The sequence below is a fragment of the Pelodiscus sinensis genome, chromosome 1, assembly GCF_049634645.1.
Source record: "Pelodiscus sinensis isolate JC-2024 chromosome 1, ASM4963464v1, whole genome shotgun sequence".
Classification (NCBI taxonomy): domain Eukaryota; kingdom Metazoa; phylum Chordata; order Testudines; family Trionychidae; genus Pelodiscus; species Pelodiscus sinensis.
The window spans coordinates 8,522,308-8,542,158 of record NC_134711.1 but is presented as its reverse complement, the minus strand read 5'-3'; the positions used below and the strand labels follow the sequence as shown (position 1 = coordinate 8,542,158).

The 19,851-nt window shown below is 51.6% G+C and overlaps 1 protein-coding gene across 3 annotated transcripts in view; it reads right to left on the bottom strand.

Moving 5' to 3' along the window:
* The window catches only part of PFKFB3 (6-phosphofructo-2-kinase/fructose-2,6-biphosphatase 3), a 94,633-nt gene that overhangs the window by 65,660 nt on the left and 9,122 nt on the right, over positions 1 to 19,851 (bottom strand). The window contains exon 1 of one of the 3 annotated variants that reach the window (XM_075925982.1): positions 12,336 to 12,354. The exons of the other annotated variants lie outside the window; for them this stretch is intronic. Within the exon in view, the coding sequence (XP_075782097.1) occupies positions 12,336 to 12,339 (4 nt within the window). The 5' untranslated portion in view covers positions 12,340 to 12,354. Of the gene's footprint in view, positions 1 to 12,335; positions 12,355 to 19,851 lie in introns of those variants that run through there. 3 annotated transcript variants of the gene reach the window in all.

Sequence of the window (19,851 nt, the reverse complement as noted above, 5' to 3'; positions counted from 1 at the left end):
GTACCGGGCCTGTAACATGCAGTTGACCAGAGCAGATCCCCAAATATATATGGTAGTGGTGCACCCACATGCAAGAGTCACTTCATTATAATATTTATTGACATCCTGTTCAGATGACCAGGGGAAAGTCACACTATTTTTATCTATGGTTCCAGTCTTGCTGGCTATACAACTGACCAAGTAGATTATGCTTTGGTAGATCAGGCATGGATATGCGGATAGCTCCTAGGAAGGCTGAAAATTTATTTTTCCCCATCCCTCAAAACAAAACCTGAGGTTTCAGAGGATACAGCACAGTCTGCACCTTCATTTCCTTGAAAGCGGAGGATCACTGTTGACAGTGACTAAGTTTGGTCTCCTGGCTTTGCTCCCATGGATGCCACAGCGAGAGCAACATCAGAGCTACCGTTTCACATTTCAGAGCCCTGCGATTTTGCCTGGAACACTTGCTGATTCAAACAACTGTCACAGAGCAGTCTGAGTCAACAAGGGATCTGAAGACAGTTAGGCACTGGCCCATTCAGAGTCTGCTGGCCATTCCCAAATAAACATTTCCCAGGGTCAGGCCCAGGGCAGGACATGCCATTGCTCTAACAGCGTGGCACCCAGTGGAGGTTTGCTGCCTACCTCCTTTAGGTACCCTGAAAAAGCTCAGCCCTCTGTCAGATATTTTACTGAGCAAAGCACAGAGCATTCCCTGCTAACATGCAGCTAAGACTCTGGCTGACATTAAATTTGCTATACAGGCAGACCCCGGGTTACGTACAAGATAGGGACCGTAGGTTTGTTCTTAAGTTGAATCTGTATGTAAGTCGGAACTGGCGTCAGCCGCTGCTGAAACTGATCAGTTTCAACCGCGGCTGAATCTGGACGCCAGTTCTGACTTACATACAGATTCAGCTTAAGAAACCCAGGCGTCCCCAAGTCAGCTGCTGCTGAAACTGATCAGCGGCTGATTCCAGGAAGCCTGGGGCAGAGCAACTCTGCCTCGGGCTTCCTGTAGTCAGCACTGGTCAGTTTCAGCAGCGGCTGACTTGGGGACGTCTGGGGCAGAGCAGCTGGGGTGCTGCTGGGTTGCTCCAGTAGCGCGGCTCCTCGGCGCTACTGGAGCAACCCAGCAGCACCCCAGCTGCTCTGCCTCAGGCGTCCTGATTCAGCCGCTGCTGAAACTGACCAGCAGCGGCTGAATCAGGACTCCTGGGGCAGAGCAGCTGGGGTGCTACCTGGTTGGTCCGGAGCAGCGCTGCGGGACCAACCCGGCAGCCCCCAGCTGCTCTACCCCAGGGGTAGGCAAGAAAAGCCTGGTCTGCTGGGGGGGGGGAGGGTCTGCTGGGGGGGGAGGGTCATCCCCTTCATTCCCCCCGTGACTGAAGTGATCACAGAATATTAGAACTGGAAGGGATCTTGAAAGGTCACCAAGTCCAGTCCCCGGCACTCACAGGAGTGCTATTCATTCCTGCCCATGGCTTGTTTCTCCATTAAAACCACCTTGATGATCACATGCTGAATACTACAATGTGTAGCCATCAAGTCTGTGGTCAGCTTCTAGGCTGGACTTGGCCTTGGTCACATCTGCATTGTCTTCTTTGGCACCCTATCATCAGTTTATCTTCTACAGTGTTCCCCCACTGTAATCTTTTCAACTGTAGCCACTCGCACACCTTGGATTACACATCCTACTGTCCTAGCTTCTTCTGTGGTCTTAAAGTTATTCCTCTTTACACAGGCCATCTTTTGATGGACTTATCTTTACTGCCTCCTGCTTTCCCATCTTTCATTTAATGCAACTGCTTCCAGACCACACGTCACTGAGTCATGTGCGAATTCTGTTCTGACTGGCAGGCATCCTCTGTGCAGTTCTCTTAACATGACCAACAGCTTTGTCCCTTTGCAATCACATATCTCAGAAACATGGGTGGATTCATCTGCTTCACTGACCTTCATCACGCACATCCCACCTTAGAGAGTGTCGAAGGGTAGCTACACCTAAGTAGCTGCACTATTGCAAACACAAAGCTTTATCAATAGGACTGCCAGAACAGAACCAAGCTAGAAGCCAGCCCAGAAAGGAGACCATACGTTGTCTGCAATTTGGCATCCAGAAATTAAGAAAGATCTCCTTCAGTCCAAACTTCCTTCTTTTTGTATAAACATCTAAATGCCCCTTCCCTCTCCTGAGTTATACTCATTAGTTCATATTTACTGAATGGATTTATTGTACTTGGTTTATATGCTCTGTAATTAAACCAGACTGATCATGTTTTCCATGCAAAACATGTAGCCACCAGCAGCACTTTAATCTATAAAAAAAAAACCCCGCAGACACTCACTGACCCGAGGTCCACCTCGTGCATCATTCCAGAGAGCATCCACAGAGGTGAAGTGGAGAATCCAACCCCTTCCCTTGGGAAATTATTCCTCAGGTCGATAGAGCTCACCGTGAGGAACATCACCTTCATATCTGACCTACGTTCCTGTTTTCCTTCTTTCAGGCTCAGCAACAATTTGAATTGCTTGGGCCTCTTGGTACACACCTGACATAACGTTGCTGCCTTTCCCCCTGCCTCTCATCAGCAGTTCTACCGGTATGGTCTGACTGCCAGACCCTGCCTGCAGGGCCACCGACAGGGGTGGGGTGGCAGAAATGGGGATTTTAAAGGGCGTAGAGCTCCTGGACGCGGCTGGTGCAGGCAAGTCGATGGGGTTGGGGGGGTGGGGGGGGTAAAGAGGATAACTGCCCTGGGGCTTGGCCATTCCTAGCCACTGCCACAGCAGCAGTGGTGGCTGGGCACACAGAGTCCCTTTGAAGTGCCGCGGGAGCGCCAGAGCGCTGCACAGTTTTGAGGGATGGGAGGCGGGGCAGAGGGCCAGTCAAACCTTGGCATCAGCCCTTCCGGAGGCATGGAGCTGGGCCTCCCACTTTGCCCCAGGACCCCCAGTGGCTGTCAGCCCCCGATGGGCTGGTACCATCGGCTGGTTCTTCCCAGTACACCGTACCAGCCCACCCACTTTCACCTCTGGTGTAGTGCTAGTGCCTGCTGATGTCTGGGGTCTGTCGGTGCTACACACAGAAAAGGAAAGCCAGAGTTTGCACCAACTGAACTAGTCAGGGGTTACCCCTGCTTCAAGCAGAGATCAATCCCCGATGAGCCCAGACAGTGCAAACCTCCATACTGCTGACTGGACTATTTCCACACCCTGAGAATGACATTTTGGATGTCCCCTGCAGTCCTCAACCTACAGCAGAAGTTAGAGGAAAGTCACTGGTGAAGCCTGGAAGCTTGAAAAAAAAAAAAAAAAAAAAAAAATCTATGTGTCTTCTCCCTCGAGCGCCCTGCAAAACATCAACCACCAGGGAGTTAACACTCCTCTTGTTTACCATGCTCAGCTGTTCCCAAGGTTTCTTGGAAATGGGTTCTGAGCAGAAAAGGCAGGGAAGCAGCAACAATAACTGTGCATGCCCCTTTCACATGTCCAGGGAGGAGAGACAGCTATTAACAGAGCTGTTGATGGCAAGGTCAGGCTGAGAGTGGGAGGAGATGTGAGCCCAACACAGCACTTCCTTCTGTGTTGCACATGTGAAGAGAGCATGCACAGCCAGTGCTGTGGTCCGAGTGTTCACATGGGCGAGGGGGAGGAGAACTCCCCAAGCAGCCTGGCTGTTTACCTACATAGGAAAACGATTGTCCTTTTCGGGAGGCAGATACAGGATCCTGCCAGGCACTACGCCCGGGGAACTTTCCCTGAATTGTTAAGTTGTCACCTGTCTGGCTGCTGCACATCCCGAGGTAAAGGCTCTCTTCAAAACCAATTTGATAAACAAGTTTACAAACTAGCCAGCAGCACCGCAGTGTGGGGAGGTGCTAAGAAAAAAAAAAAATCAGACTAAAGGGTTTCACATTTCAGCTGCCGAATGGCCATTCCTGGGGTTTATGGGAACGGCTTAACTCCATCAGTGCCGCCTCCACAGCATGCTGCGGCCTGGATAGAGCTCCCTACCCGGGTGCCTACCCCTCCACCCCCCCACACACACACCCCTTTAAAAGGCACCCTGTAACCCACCCCCCTGCTGGGTGTGGTGTGCTGGCTCATAGAGTGGCACCTATACCACTTACACACAGAGTCTGCTCCACAGCCTTAGCTGAGAGCCAGCTGGCTTCTAATTCAAGCTGTAGAGCAGTGGTCACCAACCAGTCGATCGGGATCTACGGGCAGATCTTGGAGCCTCTGACAGGTGACCCTGACCGGTTTGGCCAAGAGGCTAGCAAGTGCAGCGCTTCATCTGCCCTTCCCCGCACAGCTGCGCACCCCCCGCCCTTTGCCTTGGAGACGCCCCTCTCCGGGAGCCTCCTGCTTGCGGTACAGACCAGAGAAGGGAGAAGAGTGGTACTTATGTCAGCGTGCTCCATCTTCCCTCCTGTACTCTATCTCCACAGAGCAAAGAGGGGGGACAACCGGGCTTGGGATGGGAGGGAGTTTGCTGGCTGTTTCTGAGAGTGGTGCAGGGCCAGAGCAGGGGTGAGCCTGCCTTAGCCTGGGATAAGCAGTGTCCAGCTGGAGCAGCACCAATCCCCTGCCCTAGCCATGAACCCCCTTCTGCACCCCGAGGTCCTGCCCCAGGCTCAGCTCAGAGCCCCTCTCACACTCTAAATCACTTAGCCAAAGATCAGAGCCTACATCACAACCCTCTGCCTGATGAAAGGGAGGCGTGGGAGGGAGGGAGGATGGTGTGAGCAGGGGTGGGACCTCGGAGAAGGGGCACGGGTATTTGGGTTTGAGAGAGATCTTGGATTGCACTTAAATTCAGAAAGTGATCTTGTGCTTAAAAAGGTTGGAGACGACTGCTGTAGAGGTTCGTGCAACATGCCACAGGTCCCAGGTTTGGTTCCGCCTGTTGGCACTTAAGGGCACATGCCAAGGGTCAGAGGTTTCCTGAGCAGGACCTACCTGGCCCTGGTTTCTAGCAGAGGTTTGGCTTTTGATGCACTATGCTGCAGTATTCAGGACAGGCCTATGGAGTTGTAGTTTGGGCGGGGGACTGTCAGCCTCAGGTCTTTGCTCCCCAAATGGTTGTGGTGCTTCAGGGTGTGACCTCTGCAGATTTCCCATTCCACGGGCACAAGAAAGTATTTTTTCTGACTGTCTGACATTAGAATGCATTAGAATGCAGTGAACACTCACTCCTGAAGACAGGTCCATGGGACCTGGGCTTGTGGTCTCAGGGGTTTCCCAGACAGTGCTTGGTCATCCACACTGAACTGTAAACCCAGGTTTACAATCGCTGGACCCGGCAATCACAGCTAAGCTAACGTCCATACTGCAATAGCAAGCAGACCTTCTGACACAGGTCTGCAGCATGACTTGTGTCTACGCTGCAAAACGATAGGGCGTAGACCAGATCTAAGCAGGACCTTGGGCTCGGATTCACCCTCCCAGTTGAGTCCACAGGCCTGAATCCAGACTGATTTCTGTGTGGACAGAAGGAGGTTGGGGGCTCATACCCAAGTCTGAGCCCAGGTTTACAGTGCAGTGTAGACATACCCTAGAAATTCGCATCTGCCCATCCCTGGAAGTATCTCATGTGAGAACGCTGGAATGAGGACACTACCGATGCCATGGAAGTGAAACCCTATTCAGTGAAGAGGAGAAGGTTGAGAGTCAAACTGCTCAAAATGTTCGGGTTCAGGGTTCCCTGTAAGCTGAGCACTTGAGTGGCCACCCAGGAGAGATTCAAATGTCACCCAGCTGATTAGCTGGCAGCATGTGTTTCTACTGGTGATGCACATCCGCACGTCTCAGTGCACATAAAATTTATTCTGCACACATGGGGAAAAAAAATTAGAGGGAACATCGCTTGTGTTCCAGTTGTTTTCACCAGTTCCACCAACACCCTGAAGGAAAGCTCTCCTCGTGAAAGAGTCAACACGGCCTTTGCAATGAAGGTGGGAGGGAGTTAACATCCCTGAATCTATCACAAAGGTCTCTTGCAAAGCACAATGCCAGAAAAAAAAAAAATGAAGCCTTGGTGTCTGAGGTTCAAGTAAAGAAACAAGCAGCAAAGGACAGTAGAGCCTAATGGCCAGGACTCCAGACCTGTTGCATGATCATGGGCAAGTCACTTCCTCTACGTGTCTGTTTCCCCAGCCGCCTGTTACCTGTCTCAGCTGTTCAGTCTGGAAGCTCACTGAAACCAGCCCTGTGTCTCGTTAGTTCTGTGCCACACCCAGTACAAGGTCATCCTAATCTCAGATGGGGCAACCAGGTGCTGTTGTCATACTAATAATTAGCCCCCTCCAGCAGGCCTTCTTTAGCGTTTTGCTATACATTTTAGAAATGGGCATCTGTCCATCCATGAGGGATGGAAGTTAACTGGCACCCCCTGCAAGCAACTTACACACACCCTCAGCTACGCTGGGGAAGCAGCCACTGTAGGCAGCTGGTTTCTCCCTGCCAAGTCTGCTGTGAATTTCCATGCCACCTGTGCTTGTTATTTTCAGTCAGATTAAGACACCCAGCAACAACGCTGCAAGACAGTATTTTTCAACTGGCTCCCACGTTCCAGCAGAAGTAATGTACGTAGGGGACCCTGGTGTCAACCTGGACAGCATGTGCAGAGGTACTGTACATTTGCTACGAAAGGACAGCAACCAGCGAGGCCAAGTAAGACTTCCAGGACAACATCATCATATTGACATCCAGTATCAAATCCCCGTTTGTGCCCCGTCTGCACATTGAGCTGCATTCCCCAGGCCTTGGACGTGTGTGGGATCTGCGGGAAGCCTGGATCAGAGGCACGACAGAGCCATCCCATCAATCAGTGGCTTACTCCGTGCCTGTCAGCAACAAGAAAGCCAGCCAGCAAGAGCCACCAACAGCAGCAGCTGGAACAAAACAGAGCAGCAGCCAGCTGTACTCGTTGCTGATAGGTAGCAGGGAGGAAGTAGCTGCAGAAAACAAGGCCCAATTGTGAAGGTGCAAAGAGGGATTGGATACTTACATGCATAGACAGACTATCTAGCATTAGAATAGCTACTGCTAATAAAGACTAATGTTGGAAGGGAGAGAAAACCTCATGCTTCAGCTCTCTTACAGGGTAGGATGAGACCTTCATGAAGGGCAGATGATCACACGTGTCCTTCTACATGATTGCTTGCACCTTCCTCTGAAAGAGCTGTTGGCTACTGTCCGACACTGCACTAGATGAATTGTGGGTTTGACACAGCCTGGCAGGTCCACCAGGTTTTTTTGACGCCAACAGGTGGGAAACAACAGCTTGAAATTCAGGAGAAAAGTGGCAAATCCAGAGAGGGACAGAGGGAATGGAAACGAACTGCCACAAAAGAAATGTAGAGGAAGCAGAGAAGGAGACAAAAGAAAGGAGAAAAAAGCCTCAAGAGGTGGTGAAGGGAGAAGTGGTTGTTTTCCTTAGAAGGAAATAAGCACAAGAGAGGGTGTCAATGCAGCTCCATGTAGCAAAACATTCATCCCTCTCTGCGCCACAAGAAAAACCACCACCACTGGCCTGCTTCTTGGCAGTCTCCGAAAGGTTTAGGATGGACTGGACCACAGACCCTAATGATTGGGCTGCAGGGAGTCATGGAGGGAGTTTGTCCACACTCATCCATCTGCGTATATACGCAGAAGTGTCAAACTCCGGGTGGGGCTTCACATCTGCATTCTCATGGGAAAACCCAAAGCTCAGTAAGAAAAGATCATTAAAAAATAATCCTCCAGGATCAGAAAGGAAAAGTGTGAATAGCGCTGGGAGGGCCAGAATAGCATTTGCATCTTCATGATGCATCTTAGACCCAGCAAGACGTGGGGGAGGAACCCTCAATCCAAACAGTTAAGATCCACCTCTTCAGTAATTTCTGAAATACAAACACCAAGCCTATCATATTGCACAAACTGAACACAACAGGGGAGACGGAGAAAAAAGGCAACAGATTTAAGTAATTGTGGACTAGGGGTTAGAAGAGGGGGCTGGGAGCCAGGAATTCAAGTCCTGACCTTGGATGTCATTGACTTCTGTTTCCCCTGCTCTGTAAACTGAGGCTGATAATCCTTCCCTCCTCACAGAGGATCTGTAAGATTAATTGAACTAATGTTTGTAAAAAAATTCTGAAGAGGAGAAATGAAGCGTACTATCCCATATATACAATTATTGTCCAGGGAACCTAGTAATTGAAACGTAGCACCTATGAAATCTGCCAGTGCTGATCTGCTAGACCAGGGATGGGGAACCTTTTTGGGGGTCAGGGGCCACATACAAGTGAGAAGCAAAAAAAACCCCCAAACCTCAAATTCCTAAATGATGCGAGAAGGAGAAACACGACACTCTCACGTTCCCTTTGCCTACCAGTCAACTGGGGCCAAGGAGATCTTGTGCAGTCCAGCCCTGTGGGGAGGCAGCAGGGGGCTGGAGTAATAGTATTAATTCTCCAATGCTGGGGGGGGGGGGGGGGGGGGAGAAGAGCCCTGAGCCTTAGGGGGCTGGATCCAGGTAAGCCAGGGGCTGCATCCAGACTCGCGTGGGCCGTGGATTCCCAACCCCTGTGCTACACTGAGTGCCTAGCGCTCTGGGAGAGACACAGGAAACCCCTACCCATTGATCTGTGATCACCCCTGCACCAGAGAGTGGGTTGGCCAACCCGTGGCTCATAAAGCCTCCCTCGCAGCTCATGAGCCACCCCTTAAAGTGTGGCTCGTGAAGCTGCCCCATGCACCCCTACAAACAGCCCCCAACTCCCTGTGCTCAACAGGTGAAGGGGAGCCATCCAGCGCGGCAAAAAGGCGTTGGCCAGCAGGAGCCTGTGGCTGCCGAAAAGCCTAACCTGCAGCTTTTAAAGGGGCAGAGTCCTTTTTTTTTTTTTTTGGTTGAACAATTCTGGTGCAGCTTTTTGCATTTTTCCCGCCGCTGTTTCGGCTCTCTTCGTTTAATGGGTTGGCCACCCCTGATCTGGTGCATTGTGACACGCCAGCCAGATGCCACGTAACAGAAATGACAGTGATAGCTAAAACAGAGCTGTACTGGCTGCCTATGTGGATTATGCACTCCTTGGTGCAGTCACCCTTGTTCCTATTGATTGTGGAGTATGCCGTGGACAGAAATGAGCAAGCTCACTGGGGCCTCTAGCAAGTCAAATCATACCTCTCAGGGGTGCTGAACAGGATCTGACACCTCCTAACTAGCTATCTGTTTGGAATCAAACATCCCCTACTCATCGTGTCCAGTCCTGAACTTCAGATCCAATAGCCTTGCTGGAAAAACAAAGCTGGCTGCGACACACCAGGCGATGTTCCCAGTGGCAGCACGCGCTGGCGTCAGCCACCAGTACAGCTGTGGCAGCCAGACTCTTCAGCCAGGACTGGGGTCCCACGGCGCTAGTCCTGCCCTGGCGAGTTCACTGCCTAGCTCAGCAAGGCAAACACACAAAAGGAGGAGAGAGGCCTCAAGAGAGGGAGGGACATGCCGGAAGTTACACGGCACAGCCTCCAACAGAACCCAGATGCCCTGGGCCCCAAACCAGTGCTCTACCCAGGCCACCACGCTGCCTTTCTGCTTAAGCCACCCGCAACGTCCCACGGCAGAGCATGCACCGAGTGGCGTTCGCATAGACACAGGGAGCGTTAGTGGCGGAGATGCAATGCTAGGTCACACTTGCAACAAACCCCATTGCCAGCTTTGTCCACATATTCATTCTGCTGATACCATTATTGGACCTAACCAAGTGAGTTATAAGATCAAGAACACATATTCCTGCGCATCCAGAAATATAATTTATGCTATCATGTGCCGAAAGTGTCCGTCTGCTATGTACATTGGACAAACATCTCAGACACTTCGCCAAAGGATTAATGCCCACAAAACAGATATCAGACAAGATCACAAAGGGAAAACAGTTTCTTGCCATTTTAACCAGAAAGGACACTCTCTAAATGACTTAGCCACCTGCATTCTGCTACAAAGACCTTTTACATCTGCACTTGAAAGGGAATCCTCTGAACTGTCATTCATGTTAAAATTCGACACTTGCCAACAAGGACTTAACAAGAATTTGAATTATCTCACCCATTACCAAGACAGTTTCCCCAATTATCACCTGTAATACCATTAACTCACAAACATCCCACTCTCCCTACCTTTAATATCATCAATTCACAGACACTTACCTTCCTTCCTCTCCCCCCCCCCCCCCCGTATCCCCCTTCTGTTCTGCAATGTGATTTGTCCTTTTCATATTTGTTCATTTTTTTAATTGTATCCTTTGGTATATATGGTTGTGACTACTTTCTTCCACTATTTGATCTGAGGAAGTGGGTCTGGCCCACGAAAGCTCATCATCTAATAAACCATCTTGTTAGTCTTTAAAGTGCTACATTGTCCTGCATTTTGGCTCTCAAGATGGCACTGTTTAAATGGGCCAGATTACACCAGAGACTCTGACCTCTCTCTCTCCAGAGGCATGCTGGGATTGAAAAGGGGGAAGCCAGAAGAGCAGGACCAGCCCAGGAAAGGGGCCTGACCCACACAACCAGCTGGTTCAGGACATGCTGCAACACTTCTTGCCACTGCTCCAGTCTGTGCTGCCCCCTAGTGACCACTGCCAACAGCAGCTGAGGACTGGCCTCCCTTCTTTGGGACCCAGTGTTGCTGGACCTGAGTCCTAGCAGTCCAGAGGTCCCGTCTCTTGCCACCCCTTTTCCTGCCTTGGCAGGATGGGGAGGAGGCAGCTCCCTAAAGCATCTTCTTCCTGTCCCTCTCCTGAGCCAGGCAGGCCAGGATTTGACCCCAAAACTCTCAATGAAGCCCAGCTGCAAAGTTCTTCCATTGCAGCATGAAAGACTTTACAAATAAGCTCCAAAGGAGGGAGTCTTCCTCCAGAGAGGAGCGAAAGATGGATGGTCCGAGAGCCTCCAGTGCAGGAAGGGAGATCTGCACGTAAAGGCAGCGTGTCCGCCAAACGCCAGCATCTCTGCCGTACGGCAGGAGCACCAGCAACATGCTCAAGCCTTGACAGCGGCCCTCAGAGATCCTCCCCCACACTCCCTCAAATCTTGGGCTTGTTTTCTTTTATGCTGGAGGCATGCTTCAGGTGAAGAGGCGTGGGAGCCTTTCCTTTGTCAGGCGCCTTTAAAGGCTGGCTGCTTATCTGCCGATCTGCTCATGAGGCAACGATGAATCAGAGCCCCATCGTTTACCTGACAACCAGCCGCCTCGTTTGTGCCTGACTTCCAGCCCCCTCTTTGTGGCAGCAAATGTAAAGGGAGAAGCCTTTTATCTCGGGGCCTGCAGCGTGGTCTGATACAGGGCAAGAAAAACCATTTCAACAGAACCATCTTTCAAATGAACTCATGCAAGTAAAATCACCATCCAGCTATCAAGCCAAAAACCGTACATCAACCCTGTAATCACAGGGTAATTGCAGCTTGGGTAGGTATTGCTCAGCTTGCTTTTACCACACTGGCTCGTGTTGCGGAGCGGCGAAGCCACGAGCGCGTGCACCTCAGCACGAGCTGTGCGAACCCGCCCAGAACCCGGCAGAATTACTCACAGGGCTAGCTATGGACTCGCTGCTCCATGATCAGAGCTGGCTGGGGTATGGCTACCTGAACTGTAGAGTGCACGCTGCAAGCTTACTGGGGGGCTTCAGACCAGCTGCTCACAATTGCACAGGACTCTCCCACAAGGGCCAGGCTAGGAAAAACAAGCATGTCTTGAGAAAAACCTTTCCTTTCAGTGATTGCCAGATTCATAAGAAGTTAGAGGCACTCAGCCTAACCAGAGTCAGGCCCAGAGTAGCTGGTGCTCTGTCCCCTACTCCAGAGCTGGCCTGCCCCATGATACCACTCTCACAGAAAGAGGCTGTGTGTGCGCAGACCTTCACAAGGAAAGGCTGGGAGACTGGGTAGTAGATGGGAGGGGAAAAGAACCCTCCTTTCTGAGCTGCTCTTAGTCACGATTCGTACTGGGAAAGATAAGGCCTCCCTGAACGGGGAGAGGGTACTTACTCACTACCCCACACCTAGCAAACAGCTGCAAGGAAGTAACCTGCACAGTCAAGGGGTGGGAAGAAAGGGGACTTTCCAGCCCATGATCACGGAGTTTGCTGGGTAATCTTTCCAGATACATATTTATCCAAGCCAAGATGATGCTGGGGTGAAGCCCCAGGCCTGTGACTCAGGAGATCTGGGATCCAGGTTTAGCTTTGCCACTGGCATCTAGCATCCTGCGGGATGCTAAGCACTCACCACCCATCCCCCTCATGGAAAAGGGCCACTCAGGCCAACGTCACATAATCCCATGCCCTTATCCCCGCTGGGACTCCGCTTACCCATCTGTAAGACACGGACCTCCTCGGGGTGTTCGGAGCTTCGATCCTTACCGTCCGTACGCCAATGCAAAGTATTATTACAACCTCTCAGCCAGAGTAAAGGAGGGCCCAGATATTTAACAAGACAACCTACGAGTCTCTACAGGCTTGCATCCCGCAGAGCTGTACAACCCAACGACATCCAACTGGAATACAGCCAAAGACACAGCAGGCCACCGGAGTAGTAAAGCAAAGCAAATTCTACCCAGACTCAGTCACCCTGCTACAATACCCAGTCTCCCAATAGGGCGTGCTATAGCTCAGGGACAGCTAAAAACTTGGAAAGTGCTTTCTTTGATGAGAGAGGGAGGTCAGCAGTCGGAGGAGGAAGGAATAAAACCCGACTGTTGCGGTGCTGTGGCTTGGTCCTTTTATCAGCATTGCTCACTTCAACAGATCCCATCATGACAGGATGTTTTTCTACCTAAGTCTGCCCCCGCCTCCCCGAAATTCGTAGAGCAATTTCTCTGGCCCATGTTCCACGGGAGATCAGGCTAGAAGACTGCAATGGTCCCTCCTGGCCTTGGACACAGAGATCAAAAGCTACACGTCAGATCTAACACACAAGAGGGTTTTGGTGAGGGGAGGTGAAACAGAGCCAATAACTTGTTGCTTTGGGCCTATCACCCCAGTGAGAGAGAAGATTCACGCGCCCGCTTTCGAATGTATTGGGTGAGAGGGTTTTGGCTGCAAACTTTTGCCCATCACCCCACCGGCCATTAATTCTCTCCCCACATGTTCAACTTCCTCAACCCCTCCCTCAGTTTTGCACCCCCCTCAGTTCCCACCCCTGCGGTTGACTCCACCCTGTCTCACCTCTGCTCCTCCTGGGGCACTTCACCGCCCCTCCAGGCCTGAGGGCAGCAATGGGGGCCCCCTCTCCAGGCTGGGGGGCAGCCCCAAGGGCTCTGCACCCTCCTGTGCCCCTCCCTGGGAGGTACTGCAGGGAGGCGGGGCAGGGGCGCTGCCCTGTGCCCCTTGCTCACAGGAGGGGGAGAAGGGGCTAGAGCCACCCCGCGCTGCCGGCAAGTCGACGACGGCTTCAGGGCGCTATTGGGCGAGGGAGAGTCCGTTTTGCCAGCGGCAGCTCTGATTGGTTGATCTGTCACAATAGATCAACCAATCAGAGAGCTCCAACTCAAAAAGAAGCTGGGGTCCCTCACATACTGGCCATATTGGTTCACACTCACCCACAGCACACCCTCGCCCTCCCCCTCATGGATGACAGTGGGGGGCACGTGTGCCTTTCAGAGAGCAGAACTTGGGCTAACAAGAATTCAGTTCTTCGACACTTGGGGAAAGACGTCCTAGGAACAGAAGCAATGCCATAAAGGCAGCTCTGTCTTCCTGCCCTTCCCACAAACACCTTGAAATCGGGCTCTGACGTTCCGCAGAAATCACCCTGCACAATACTCACTGCTCCCTAGACATTTTGAGAGGGTAGCTGTGGGGGGCAGGGAGGGAAGAATGTCTGAGCGCGCAAATATTTGGTCCAATTGAGCAGAAGCAGCTTTTGTTCACCCCCCCCCCCCCCCCGGGAGATGTTTCCCTGAGGGCAACCCCCTGGGAGCCAAACAGCAGCACCTGAGGTGTAGTGAGTCAGGGAAGTTTCAGTTTGCAAAGTGGCCCATCTGCTCATTTTATTGAGCTCTCAGTTCTGTGGACATCTAGCTACGATTTTCTTTTCTCCCCATCACTGCAGTATGCATTACCCCTTCCATTCCAAGATCAAGGTGATTTGCAAGCTAAGCAATCAATCCTTACGGCTTCCCCAGAAGGTAGATACAATCGCTGCCATATAACCTAGGAAAATGGAGTCTGGGACTGTCAATGACCCAAGGGAGTTAGGAACCGATTGCCTTTCACTGGGAGGTGAGTACCTGGCTTCACAAGGGTCCTCTGAAAAGACCGGCCTAAGGGACTTCTCTAAGGTTACACATCAACTCACTAGCAGGGCTGGGAACACAACCCAGTCCTCCTGATTCCCTGCTGTGGGCTTTAGCTGCTAGACTGGAAAGAAGTGCCACAGAAATTGAAACCATTCCACTTGGCTTCAGAAGGAAAAGCAGACTTGGCTCCCTGAGCAGAACTGCAATGACATACAGTGGCCATTTGGTGTAGCACAGCCTGCATTGGCTTGTGGACGAGGGATGTAATAGTGTGGTCGATTAACCGATAAGCAAAAGCTTATAGGTTAATGCTATAGACTACATGCATTTCCCTAGCCCCCCTTGACAGTAATTTTTTTTAGCAGGCTGGCCAGCAGCCCGGCTCAGTCCTGGCTTGCACTGGGTCCGGGACCTACCTCTTCTGCAACTCTGCATTTAAAGTGTATTTGGAGCCAGGTGGGCAGACTCAGTTCTGGCTCATGCCAGATCCAGGAGCTCAGACTCCCACCTATACAGGGGATGCTGCGACCCCACGCTGCTGCCTGTATCAGAGGTAGTAGCACGGGCAAAAAGCAGCTGGTCCACAAAGGGGAGCTGGTTTTTAAATTGGCTCCCCTCACAGACCAGCTCCTGCCTGGCACCCTATGCTGCTTCCTCCAATACAGAGGCAGCAGTGCAGACTGGCAGGGGGCTCTTCAGGAGTGAGGCTGGAATGCACTGGCTGCCAGCCCCGCCCCCGAGGACTATAGAGTAACTGACTAACCAATAAGAATTTGTGAGGTTAATCGACATTTAACATCCTTCTTACGGACACCCCAGAAAAACGTACAAGCTACAGTTCTATTGCACGTGCATGTAGCATCTTTTCAGCTGATGAGTCAGACCCCTACGTGCTTGAGCAGGAGCTAAATGCATCACCTTGCCCAGTGCTAAAAAAAGAGTGTTCTGAACAGTGAAAACATGGCACCTGAAACATTACACAGGACAGGAGCTAAAATAAACCATCTTTTCTAGTTTCAACTGTAAGAGGAATCACCTTGGGGTTCCAGGCCAGAAGAGATCATTACAATCCTTTAGCATAACCCGCGCAACACAAACCAGAAAAATCTCACTCAGGGACTTCTGCACCAACACTAACTTGTTCGGCAGCCAGCCAGTCTTGAAAGACTCGAAGTGATTGACACACCTTAGATCAGCATGCATGAGTAATTCGGGGCTCAGATGATTTGGTGGCAGGCACAGCTACTATAAATGCCTGAACAAAAGGCAGAAATAGCCTTTGTATCCTGGCTACCTGCTATCCCTACTCACTGGTATTGTTGGCTTCTATTTTGTTTTAACTGTTCAGGGCTTTGGGGTTTACACCCCCATGGAAACAACGACAGCCCCAGTAGCACGTTGTCCCCTAGCAAAATGCTGGGGTCTTGGCTCAAATAGCTCCAAGAAGAGCCACCAACAGCCTATCATTTGCCAGAATACTTGGATTTTCCCTTCCAGATCCAACCCACATTCAGGATCAACCCTGCTTCAGCTGCCAGGTCAAAGCCAAGTGCTGCACAACTGAAAAACTTCAGCTGCTTCCTTAATTCAACACAGAGCTCAGGCCTGGATTGGTTCTAATGCCATGTTTTTAAAAGGGCCAGATTCTGACCGGTCACCTACCAGTCCTCTGGCAGCCTGAAGGTTTGCACGCTGAATTCAAAAGGAGACTTTCCACCAATGGGAACTGGCAGGGGCTCGTAGAGTGCAGCCAACTGGATCCCAACCCCAATGGGACATCCAGGACCCCTTGAAGCATCAAGGACAGGTGTAACCCCATCAGGCACCCGTGTGTTTCTTTCATCTGTTGATTTAGGCCCATCACCATTGTGTGGGAATCAGTGCTGCACACTCCCCCAGATATATTGTTGTAAGCCCCAGGGGCCACTGTGACACTCACTGCACGTGCCAAGGGCTGCAACTGAAGTGTGGTTGCATAGACATGCCAATATATATGCAAATAGCTTTTCACACTGACTGGCATGAATACAAAGATTAAGGCAAGACTATACAACACACAGACCCCATTTAAGTCAGTTCTGCTGACATTAATAAAATGCAACATTTACCCGATTTCCACCCATTGACAGCGCTTTTAATGAGCAATGACAATACAGGAATGTAAGTACTAAAACACCTATCAACAGAAGACCATTATACTTTTTTTGTTTTGGCCCAAACCCAACTGAAAACCCAAACTGCACTGCTGGCCACAAACAAACAGGCTGCAGGCCACATGTTGAGTAGCCCTAGGGTAAGGGGATTTTTGGCATGCACCATAGCAGGCCTGCACAACTCAGAAAGTGGTGAGGGCCATAGTACTTCAAAGAAAACAGCTGCGGACCGCAAGTAGGGTTGCTAGATGCTCTCCCAAAAAAATATTGAATACGCGGGCTAAAAATTTGTGTCAAGCAAAAAAACAAAACAAAAACAAACAAAAAAAAACCCATGCATGTCGGGCATACAAAAAAAAAAAAAACAACCCGCCCCCCCCACACACACACACCCCCGCCCGGCTTCAGCACACAACCACAGGAGGCACTACCAGGCTTCTGTCCAGTGCCCAGCCAATATTTTCTGATTTTTTTTTTTTTTTTTTTACCAGGCAGAGAGCGCAAATACCAGACTGTGCAGTTGAAAAACCGGACACCTGGCAACCCTAGCTGCAAGGGTAGGGTTTTGGGGGCGGGGTGATACTTTAAGAATTTTTCAATTACATCAGGCCTGCACAACATACGGCTCCCAATGCCCTTACCCTCTCCTCTCCCAGCATCACACTGTCCCCCCTTCCACTGACACCTCCCCTCCTGCCCTTTTCCTCATTGTCTCCACTTGGCCCCCTGGCATTTGTCTCTCGTGCAGCCTGTCCCTTGGTGCCTTCCCCTTTCTCCTGCCCTGCCCCCCTCCCCTCAGCACAAGCCCCTTCCCCTCCCCTACCTGGCTTCTGCCTTCCTGTCTGCGGTGCTGCCGGAGCCTTTTTGAATCCAGCGGTCGCCGGCCGTGACATCACGATGCCACATCACGCCAGGATCCTGGCATCTACCGGCATCCCGCCCTCTGGCTCGTGCCCCGCCTCCTCGCGCCGGAGCTGCACACAGGCAGCCCAGTGGCGAGAACTGCCATACTTCCTCCTCCCCAGCGGTGCTCCGCTCCTCCACCCAGCTAGCAGATCCGACAGGGCCGCCCATAGTCGTCACGGGCCGCACAGTGAGCCCCTGCAGGCCGCACATGGCCCGCGGGCCGTATGTTGTGCAGGCCTGCACTATAGGCACCCTCAGCCCAACTCCACCCTCCCCCTCCAATCTATTAATTCTGCCCTACCCATTCAACTCCCCCCCCCCCCCAGCCTCTACCTTTCTCAGTTTTGCTCCTCTCAAGCCCCACCGTTAATCCTCCCAGATTCACCTCAGCACATGCTGGGGCTCTTCAATCCCCCCTCCAGGACTGGGACAGATGCAGTGGGGTCCCCCCCTTCTCCTTCCAGGCATGGAGGGGGCTCCAAATCAGGTCTTAACCCCTGCACCCGTTCTAGGATGTACTGGAGGGAGAGGAGGAGAGCAGGGGCACTGTCTTGGTCCTGGCACTCAAAGGAGGCAGAAGGAGGAGCTGAAGTCACCCTGCTCTGCTGGGCTCTGTGGCTCATCCAGTATCTACCCACACCTATGGCTTTGGGGTGCCCCGGGGGAGGGGGAGCCCATTCTGCCAGTGGCAGCGCTGATTGATTGGCTGTCCACCTCCTTGGCCCACCTACTGGAACAGAACAACCAGAGGGCTCCAACTCACTAGGCAGCTGGAGCATCTCAGGCGCTGGCCATGCTAGTTCACACTTCCCCCCACACCCAACAGCACACTCCCCCCCCACACACACACACACACACCTCAGCAGGGGGTACCCGTGACGTTCAGAGAGCAGAATTTGGGCTAACAAGCATTTGGCTCTGATACCACAGGGCAAGACATCCTAGTCATGGTAGCATTGCTGTAAAGGCAAATTGGGCTCTGAAGTCCCCCCAAAAAAATCACCCTGCACATCACTCACTATTCCCTAGATATTTTGGGAGGGTAGCTGTGGGGGGCAAGGAGGGGAGAAGCTCAGAGAGCAAATATTTGATCGAATTGAGTAGAAGCAGCTTTTGTTAACACACAGGCAGCCTCCTGGGAGATGTTTCCCTGAGGCCAGGCAGCAGCACTTGAGGTGCAGGGAGCCAGGGAAATTTTGGTTTGCAAAGTGGCTTATCTGCTCGTTTTATTGAGCGCGCTCAGTTCTGGGCGCATCTAGCTAGGATTTTCTTTTCTGCTCATCACTGCAATTCCCGAGCACCTATTGCACCTTCCATTCCAAGATCTCAAAGATGATTTGCAAACTAAGCAATCAATCCTTACTGCATCCCCAGAAGGCAGATCGTATCACTGCCATTTGACCTAGGAAAATGGAGTCTGGGACTTTGAATGACCCAAGGGAGTTAGGAACCCATTGCCTTTCACTGGGAGGTGGGCACCTGGCTTCACAAGGCTCCTCTGAAAAGACCAGCCTACGTGACTTCTCCAAGATTATGCATCAACTCACCAGCAGGGCTGGGAATAGAACCCAGTCCTCCTGATTCCGTGCCATGGGCTTTAGCCACTAGACAGGAAAGAAGTGCCACAGATATTGAAACCATTCCACTTGGCTTCCAAGGAAAAACTCACTTTGCCGCTAGGTAAAAGCTCGCTCGGCTCCCTGTGTAGAACAGCGATGACATATAGTGGCCATTCACTGTAACGCAGCATGCACTGGCTTGTGAACACCCCAGAAAAGCTACAAGTGGCAATTCTATTGCATGTACATTTAGCATCTTTTCATCTGAGGAGTCAGACCTTATGTGCTTGTGCAGGAGCTAAACAAATGGCCTTGCCCAGCAGCGAAATGAAGTCATCTCAACAGTGGAAAAAACGTGGCACCCGTTTAAGCCCCTGTCCTGCATAACCTGGCAGGTGCCAAAGGAAAAAAAAATCCTATTTAAATGGCAAAGGGAATCAGCCTGGGCTTCCAGGTCCAAAGGGATCTAGCGTAACCTGCACAACAGGCCGGAAAAGTCTCACTGTGGGACCCCTGCGTCCAGATCATCACTTCTATTCAACAGCCGGTCAGTCTTGAGAGACTTGAAGTGACGGACACGCCTTAAGCCAACACGAATGGGTAACTGGGGGCTCAGAGGCTACGGGGAGGAGCACAGCTCACGTAACGCCAGAGGAGAAAGTGGGAATAGTCTTAGTTTCCTAGCTACATTCCATCCCCCCTCTGCTCCCTGGTTTGTTGGCTTGTATTTTAACTGTTCAGGGCTTTGGGGGTTTACACCCCATGGAAATGACACCCCCAAGCAGCACAGTGTCCCCTAGCAAAGTGCTGGGGTCTTGGCTCAGAAGCGCTGCGAACGATGCATCATTTTCCAGAGTACCTTGGGTTTCCCTTGCAGACCCCAACGACTCTCAGGTGCAACCCTGCTTCAGCTGCCAGGTCAGAACCCAGAGCCAAGTGCTGACCAACTGGAAAACTTCAGCTGCTTCCT